The sequence below is a fragment of the Mus pahari genome, chromosome 2 (assembly GCF_900095145.1).
Source record: "Mus pahari chromosome 2, PAHARI_EIJ_v1.1, whole genome shotgun sequence".
NCBI lineage: Eukaryota > Metazoa > Chordata > Mammalia > Rodentia > Muridae > Mus > Mus pahari.
The window spans coordinates 61765416-61774712 of NC_034591.1; the positions used below are offsets into that span (position 1 = coordinate 61765416).

General features: G+C 41.7%; 1 protein-coding gene across 1 annotated transcript; it reads left to right on the forward strand.

Moving 5' to 3' along the window:
* Window positions 1–645: 645 nt before the first annotated feature.
* On the forward strand, window positions 646–1575 carry LOC110317439 (taste receptor type 2 member 41). The gene has a single exon (XM_021191907.1). It carries the CDS (start codon window positions 646–648, stop codon window positions 1570–1572), a length of 927 nt encoding a protein of 308 aa, XP_021047566.1. The 3' UTR covers window positions 1573–1575.
* Window positions 1576–9297: the final 7722 nt, after the last annotated feature.

The following is a 9297-nucleotide window of genomic DNA, read 5'->3' on the forward strand; positions in this document are numbered from 1 at the left end:
AGAAAGGAAGACCTAGGTATTAATTAGGAATGGCTATTCATGAGTGGGGGTAGATGTATGGCAGGGAAACTCAGATAAGAAAGACTTCTTTAGTGTCATAATTTTTCCTAGGTATCTCCTTGTGCCAGATATCTATGCATCTATGTATGTACATATATACTTACCTACCTACCTACCTACCTACCAACCTACCTACCTACCTACCTACCTACCTACCTACCTACCTACCTACCTACCTACCTACTTACCTACCTACTTACCTACTGACACCTAATAGGAAGAGACAAGTAAGCGGTCACATAATCCAATGATGGGAAAAGAATGATGGAACTCAGTTACCAAAACTAAAATACCTTCCCCACTGATGCTATTGCAAGCATGGCAGCATGTAGGCAAAATCAGAGAAGGCAAATCATGAGCAGCTGCTGCCCCATGGTACCTGAGCCCAGGAAATATTTGCATCATATCTGAGCCAAAAGCACACTTATGTATTGCCTGAGCATCTTTCACATTGAAGTTCCCGCTCACACGCAGAATCCAGCCATTTATCTCCTGTCTCCAGAAGGGAGTGTCAGGGGCTGTGGATAGGGACAGGGAGGAGGCCAGGAACCAAGGCAACCAGTGGTGACAGGAGGAGGGACTGAAATGCTACCAACACTATCAGTTTTCTTCATGTTGATCTTTGTTCTGCTCTGTTTCCTGGGGATCCTGGCCAACGGCTTCATTGTGCTGATGCTGAGCAGGGAATGGCTACTGCGCGGTAGGCTGCTCCCCTCGGACATGATCCTCTTCAGTTTGGGCACCTCCCGATTCTTCCAGCAGTGTGTTGGGCTGGTGAACAGTTTCTTCTACTTTCTCCATCTGGTTGAGTACTCCAGGAGCCTTGCCCGGCAGCTCATTAGCCTTCACTGGGACTTCTTGAACTCAGCCACTTTCTGGTTTGGCACCTGGCTCAGTGTCCTGTTCTGTATCAAGATTGCTAACTTCTCCCATCCTGCCTTCCTGTGGTTGAAGTGGAGATTCCCAGCGTTGGTGCCCTGGCTCTTGCTGGGCTCTATCTTGGTGTCCTTCATTGTAACTCTGCTGTTCTTTTGGGGAAACCACACTATATATCAGGCATTCTTAAGGAGAAAGTTTTCTGGGAACACAACCTTTAAGGAGTGGAACAGAAGGCTGGAAATAGACTATTTCATGCCTCTGAAACTTGTCACAATGTCAATTCCTTGCTCTCTTTTTCTGATCTCAATTTTGCTGTTGATCAATTCTCTCAGAAGGCATTCACAAAGAATGCAGCACAATGCCCACAGCTTGCAAGACCCCAACGTCCAGGCTCACAGCAGAGCCCTGAAGTCACTCATCTCATTCCTGGTTCTTTATGCGCTGTCCTTTGTGTCCATGGTCATTGATGCTACAGTCATCATCTCCTCAGATAACGTGTGGTATTGGCCCTGGCAAATTATACTTTACTTGTGCATGTCTGTACATCCATTTATCCTCATCACCAATAATCTCAGGTTTCGTGGCACCTTCAGGCAGCTACTCCTGTTGGCCAGGGGATTCTGGGTGGCCTAGAAGGCTTGGTCTCTTTATCTAGACCCTTTGAAGAGACTCGGGTGAGGGTGACTTCGCTTGGAAGTGAGCTCATCTATGTGGAAATGTCTTTGTAGGCAGGTATGGGGTCATACTGTGGGGTTCCTCCTTGGGAAAGAGGAGAAGAAAATTCAGAAAATTCCTTACCTTGGGATATTATGAAAGCAATTCAGAATCCTGGACCGGTATTGATCTGAAGTGCAAAGCACAGTATGTCCTGTTCCTTTCATGTCTGTTTTCCTTTGGTTACTGATTCATTCATTGGGGAACAGTCTTGATCATGTGAATCATCTCATCTTGGATGGCCACTGGGGAGGTAAAAGAAGTTTGTGTCACTGCTGCGTTGGGATGTACATGGGTGGGAAGCAAGTGTCCTTGAGGCAGAGTAACACTCAGTATGAGAACCTCAAAGAACAGGTGGCTGTGGATGCAGGGGCTGGGGCAAGGGGTCCTCGTCACTCTTCACTGGACGGGGATGATTTGTCTCTTGCCAAATTTGGAAACTTTGGCTTTAGTTTTGTGAAGATGACTGGGAAAATTCTTTCTTTTTTTTTTTATTAGATATTTTCTTTATTTACATTTTAAATGCTATCCCGAAAGTTCCCTATACCCGTCCCTGCCCTGCTCCCCTACCTACCCACTCCCACTTCTTGGCCCTGGCATTCTCCTGTACTGGGTCATATAAAGTTTGCAAGACCAAGGGGCCTCTCTTCCCAGTGATGGCCGACTAGGCCATCTTCTGCTACATAGGCAGCTAAAGACACGAGCTCTGGGGGTGCTGGTTAGTTCATACTGTTGTTCCAATAAAAAGAAGAGTCTCACTAATTTTATATTCAAATTCCATTTTTAAAAAGAAAAGCACAGTATTAATTGTTCTAATTACTGTTTATAAAAATAACTTGCTCTAAGGATTATACAAATGTTTTGAAAAGTAACTTTGGAAAAAAGTGTGATTAGACATGGATGTTTGTAAGACAGAACAAAAAACTCTTGGAAGTCCATGCCAGCTCGTTGGTCTTGTCTTCAGTAGGGCCTCTGTGAACCCTGTAGCCTCTTATGCTCTTTCGTAGCCTTTCTGCAGATCTTTCCCTCTCTCTGGCATTATAGGGAAAGAGAACTTTTGCTAAAAGGCATCAATTTGTAAATTTCAGAGGCCAGTTTACAACTGGACTTCTGATAGAGATTGCACTCTCCCTGGAGATTAAAAGTAGTTGCCTTGCTGTCTTGGGTATATGTGGCTAAGTGAACATGGGCTTGTGGACCTTAGTGTTGGAGAAAGGGGTTCTACATATTAAATTTAAACATTTTTAATAAATAATACATTGGATTGTTAAGAACTCAAACTGTATTGATGAGTTTATATGGAGCGTCTTCCTTTTACTTATCCTCTTTGAGGGCACTTTTTTTTTTTAAATCAGTTTTATGTTTGTGCTTGTGCTTCTAGAGATATTTTATTTTGTATTAATACCTGCCCCAAGAACCAGTCCATTGACTTACAAACCAGTAACTCTAGACTCCTAACCAAATGTGCTGTTAACTATGCTGTGTCTGTGTTTTTCTATGCAAATGGTTGTGCAATATGTGTGTTGCTCAGTTCTTTGCTCTCTCCATTTCACAGTGTATCTCAGAGATATGCTTGAGTGGGCACACATTGAGCTGCTGCTGCTGCTGGTGCTACTGGTGCTCCCCCTCCTCCTCCTCTTCCTCCTCCTCGTCCTCCTCCTCCTTCTTCTTCTCTCCTTCCTCCTCCTCGTCTTTTTTCTTCCTCTTCCTCCTCCTCTGTCACCTCTTCCTTCTGCTTCTTCTTTAGTATAATGGAGCATGATTTAGTCACCTGACTCTGGTTATTCAGGTTATTTCTTATCTTTTGGTATTATGACAACATAGAACTGAGGATCTAGGTCATCAAGTAAGAGGGCTTGCTCAGCAAGCATGAAGATTTAAATTTGAATTCTCAGCAACACCATAAAAAGCTGGGCATGGCTCAGCCTGCTTGTAACCATGGCCCTGGGGGGAGGAGGTCAAAAGATCCTAAAGGCTGTTGGTAAGCTAGCCTAGACAAAAAGGAGAGCGTCTGGTTCAGTGAGAGGCCCTATCTCAAAGCTGAAGAGGTGAAGCAGGAAGGCACACAATGTCTTGTTCTGGCTTTTGTATATAAACACATGAATGTGTGTACCTGCATACTCATGTGCATGTGCCATATATATATTCCCCAAGAAATGTGCACATGCACACACTTTGTAATCTTGCATATGTTCATAATCTGTGAAATGTGCCTAGTCAAATGGCATGCAACTATCTGCTTTGGATAAAATTGTCTTCACCAGGTTTGCAACAATGTTTTTTTTTTTTTTTTTTTCATGAGCAATCAGCATATTTTTACACTTTTTTTTTCTTGATCAACCTGGTAGGCTGAAAAAAAAAACCCATATGTATTATATGTTTATACTTTAAATGACTCATTATGATGGAATTGTCATTATCTTGCATGTTTGGAAACATTTTTGTTTTGTTTTGTTTTTTTTTTAATTTGGTCTTTGACCTTTTTCTTGTTGATTGCTGGTGATCTTCTTGTGGAAAAATTGCTTCTTCCTTTGACACAGTAAGTGCTCACAGTAGGGAACAGTAAAAGACTCCCTAAATCCTGGGGTTTAATTTCTTTCTTGATTTTAGTTGTAACTTAAAAACTCACTTGGAGGAATGATGATTCATAGGAAATTACATACATAATTGTGAGTGTTTTAACTTTTAAAACTGAAAACCTTTGAGCATGCCTTTAGTCCCAGCACGTGACAAGCAGAGACAGGTGGATATGAACCCACGGCCAGCCTGATCTACAGATTGAGTGTCAGTACAGCCCAGACTATACAGAGAAACCCTGTCTCAAAAAAGCTAAAGAAACAAAGTCAAACCAAACAAAAACGCAGAACTTCAGTGTTACTGGAAATGCATAATCCTAAATATAATTAATCCTCTGTGTCTCAGATTCCTGGTTCAGTGGGGTGGCTACTTTCTAATAGTTGTAATGTGTGCACAGTGTACTCATGACACATAAGTAGTACCCATAATTTAAAAATAATTATAATAACTCATAATTAATGCTGTTATTATTTTCTGTACCCGTGTTAGTATGAGGAAGGCAGAGTATGACAAGAGCATTTTCTGATCATGACCAAAGATTTTTCTCTAACTCTGATCTCTGTCCCCAGTGTTCCATTTGTCTCCTTGTCAAACAGGGAAACACTGTGTGTGAGAGGTGAGGAAAACACTTATGGCAGGTAGGAAGCTGCTGGAGAGGGATTCTGATACTGTAACATGCTTAGGATTCACTAGGATTCACTGTTCGTGGGTGTGATTCTAATAGAAAAACCTTACCCAAGTAGTATTTTAATGTCAGCCAATGGAGGTGAAATAAAAGATCTAAGAGAGATTTTATTCTTTTGAAAGGAAAAAAAGAGAAAATTGTAAGAAGATCAAGAGCTTCCAAATATGGCTATTTCTTCAAACCTTTTTCTGAAATCAGATTTATCAATGAGAAATCAGATGTTTGGGTGGATTCTGGACCAGGATTGTACATATCCACTGTCCTTCCATGTCTATGGTATCCAGTGTTTTGGTGGTGTTAATGTCTTTTTGTAGCCTTCATCTCACCAGCAACAAATTCCACACTTCAAGGGTAAAGAGTTTCCTTCCTTCCTTCCTTCCTTCCTTCCTTCCTTCCTTCCTTCCTTCCTTCCTTCCTTCCTTCCTTCCTTTTCTTTTCCCAAGTCTTACTATTGTAGCCCTGGCTCGCTTGAAATTTACTTGATAGCTAAAGCTGCCCTTGAGTTCAGAGATCTACCTGCCTCTGTCTCTAGGGTGCTGGGATTAAAGTCACCCAGCACTGATAAAGACTCTATAAAATAGAAAAGCATGTTCATACAGAATGATCTATAGATTAGAAATATTTAGAATCACTTCAGTTAACAGTTTTGGATATTCGTGTAAAGTCAATGCCTGTGTCAGAGGTTAACACAGTGGACTCACAGGTGCAGCCTCCTCAGGGAATCCGCAGTCTTGTGGGAGTCAGGAATTACGTGTCTGACGAGTAATCATATTGTTACACATTGGAAAAAGTGCCTGGAAGGGAAGGCACATGCTTTATCAGTGCACACAGTGGGAAAACATGGCTTTATATGGTAGACACTTCAGGATGAGATTGTCATCAAGAAGCAGCTCCCTAATGAGGTGATAAGTGTGCGTAGGATCTACATTTGGAAATACAATTCCAGGAGCAGACACACCCTGAAGTCTAACAGTAGGTCCAGCTAGGATCCCCTGCTCTCTGCAGTGGAAATCCCAGTAGGGGGCTACTTGGAATGGAAAGTGCTGAATGGGGAGATTGTGTTCTGGAGAGAAGTTTGGATTTATGTTATCTTGGGGAAGCCCTGTTTGTGGGTTAATCAGGCTTGTCAAGAAAGGTCATTGCTTTCTTTTTTGTCTCTAAGAAATTCTGTAAATACTTCCTAATTCTAGTCCCTATTGCCTGTATCCTCCCTGCTCTTTAGGAGACTGAGTCCTTGTTCATACTATGACCATGGATGCTAAAGTTTGCCCTGGGGCTATCATACATTGACTTTTTAAAATTTTTTTTAATTAAAAAAAATTTTTTTTAAATTAAAATAGTCTGAACTCTTTTTCAGGCTAGGAACTGGTAAGATTTCCAACTCCTGTGTGAATCAGTATCAGAAAAGCAAGTTCCCAATACAATCTTCACCTGGATGGGGCCTACCTAGTCAGGGGTTACCTTTCTGAAGCATGGTATGAGGTCAGATGTGGTTGGTATCACAGATGACAGGGAGAACACCAAGGGGATTCTGTTTATTTTTGCTGAGCTTTCAGAGTGCTGCCCAGATGCCATGATGTCTTCTCATTATTAACAAAACAAAACAAACGACACTGCAAAGTAGAAGGCACTTTTTGGATACTTGTATATTTGGTTCAGTTCTCAATGTCAAGATTCATTTTTACTTCTAATATTTTTTGATGTTCTGAATAACTTCCAGTCCGTATGCTCTAGCTCACCAATATTTTGTTCCTTGAACTCTTCCCTAAAGCACTATGAAGTTATGAAATCCACCTCAGTTAATGGAAGTTGAATTATAAACATTGTTTCCCTCATTCTTTCCCTCAAAGCATGGCAGAGACTCCTTGAAGTCATAGAAGAAAACGTACCATTATTTCTGTCCTTATCAGGCACGGAGGAATACAGCTTTTAGTTACTGTGGTAATGGGCTTCTCCGGGATACAAAACTCTGCAATGTGGTCATTGCCTATAATGCAAATTCCTTGGCCTTATCTTCTAAGATCTACTCTATATACCCCTCCCTCTGCAGCCCCAGCTCCTCCCCATAACTCCTCAGAATGAGATCTTTGTCAAACTGGTTTACTCACCTTTCAATAGCTCCTTCCTGGTCACTGCTTCCTCACCTGGGTCATGCCACAGGAACAGCCCATCTTCTATTTAGTCATCTACTGAAAATTGTCAATTTCCAAGACTCACCCTGTTTTTTTTTCTTCTTTTTTTTTTAAGTTCACTTTAAACCACAAGGTTCTCTTACATTAAGTTGTAAAGTTTTCTATCTCTAGCTTGGCCATTAGCTGATTGTAGCACAGTTTTTTTTTTTTTGTACTGCAGGATTATGTTGGAACTTGATTTTATTTATTTATTTTGACATTAATTTCTTATCTCTCACCAAACTCTCCAGGCTGTGGGAGGACCTGTTTCTTGTTTCACTTGACACGGGGTGCTTGATGTGGCGTTTGTGTCTAAGTCTCACATGGCATTCTAGATCCTGTGATTCATGCAATACACAGGAGGAGGAAGATTCCCACAAGAGTGGTGATGACAGGAGCGAGGGGTAGACGCAGAAAAGATACTTGTTAAATGTAGAATTTGATTCAATGGTTGATTGATTGTGGATGCAGAACTTGATATTTAGGGCAATGATGAAAATGACTAGGGCAATTATCCTGATGTTCACTGAGTCAGCAAATATGTGCATTAAGTTTCTGGGTGGCATAAACTGCTTTTGAATCATGTTAGGAAAAGGACAGAGTTATAAAAAAGACTCCAAGGCACATGCCATTATTATTCAGACTTTCCAAATGAGTATTCCCCCACCCACTCTGTCACTTCTTTGTGCAGTTGCATTTTTTTTTTTTTTTTTTTTGGCCTCAGTATAGGCTGTATTATCAAAGGATCGGGCCTTTCCTTTCTATTTTTGAGTTTTTAGACTTAAGTTCTTACTCCACTGTTCAGCTCAATTGTCTGGCAGCACCACTATTCTATTGCTCTGTGTGACGACCTGGTTGTGTGTACATCTTTCTCCCCACCGCCGTGTGTGTGTGTGTGTGTGTGTGTGTGTGTGTGTGTGTGTGTGTGTGATGCACTTTGGGCCAAAGGACATGATAAGAGGGAGTAGAGGGTACAGGAGGAGGGTGAGCAGGGTCAGGAAGGTCAGCAGGTAGGTGGCTTTAAATAAGACAAAGAGGTCAGCTCGTCCCTGAAGAGTTGCATTAGAGTGAGCTCACTGACCCAGCTTAAATCATTACCCTCATGGAGCAGGTGGGTCCAGTCTGCTTAGGGAGTTAGAGAAACCTAGTCAGAGCTCATGGTCTGAGACTGAGCAAAGGGCCTTGAAGATGACTCTGAACACGAGAACATGTTTTTCACCAGATTTTAAGCTATTTGAAGTCAGGGATCTCTGAATTTTTAAATGCAAACATTCCTAATGTGTGCTTCCTGGTACAATTTTTGTTGAGTACCTGAATAAACGCACCTGAGGGTTTTCTTTCGTGTGTGTGTGTGTGTGTGTGTGTGTGTGTGTGTGTGTGTGTTGTCCAAGAACCCCAATATGTGGGGGCTGAGGGGTGAGTCAGGACAAAGGCAGAGGAAGAGGTCCTTTCTTGCTCCTCCATAATTTAGCTTAGGCCAATGACAATAGAAAATTGCTCCTTTGGGTCCCAATGATTAATCAGGCTTAATCTTCTGCTAATAAGATCAGGGTCAAATATAGGACATTATATCAATTACAATTATATCTGTGTTTTGAAATTTTGCTATCTCCTTGGTGAAATGTTGGCATTTATTTGACTGTCAAAATGATTAATAAAAAACAAATGTGCATATCACGTTCAATGACAACATTTGGAAGCTGATAGTGCCCACAGATGAAGTCAGCAAGGGAGTGCCCCTCAAATCTTTTGGCTTTGTTATGGGTAAACTCTGTTACAGCAAAGGCATGTTTGCCTTCCAAACATCTCATTGTTTTGTTTGCTGCTTTTTTTTTTAAAGCAAAAAATAAAGACTGATCTCTCTGTCTGTCTGTCTGTCTGTCTGTCTGTCTGCCTGTCTGTCTGTCTGTCTCTCTCTCTCTGTCTCTCTGTCTCTGTCTTTGTCTTTCTCTGTCTCTGTCTCTCTCTCTGTCTCTGTCTTTCTGTCTTTGTCTCTCTCTTTCTGTCTGTCTGTCTCTGTCTCTCTGTCTCTGTCTCTCTATCTCTGTCTCTGTCTCTCTGTCTCTGTCTCTCTGTCTCTGTCTCTCTGTCTCTGTCTCTCTCTCTGTCTCTCTGTCTCTCTCTGTCTCTGTCTCTCTGTCTCTGTCTCTCTGTCTCTGTCTCTCTGTCTCTGTCTCTCTCTCTGTCTCTCTGTCTCTCTCTGTCTCTGTC

Bases quoted from the DNA above. Each gene is read 5' to 3' on its own strand.
- LOC110317439 (XM_021191907.1), top strand. From the start codon at position 646: ATGCTACCAACACTATCAGTTTTCTTCATGTTGATCTTTGTTCTGCTC.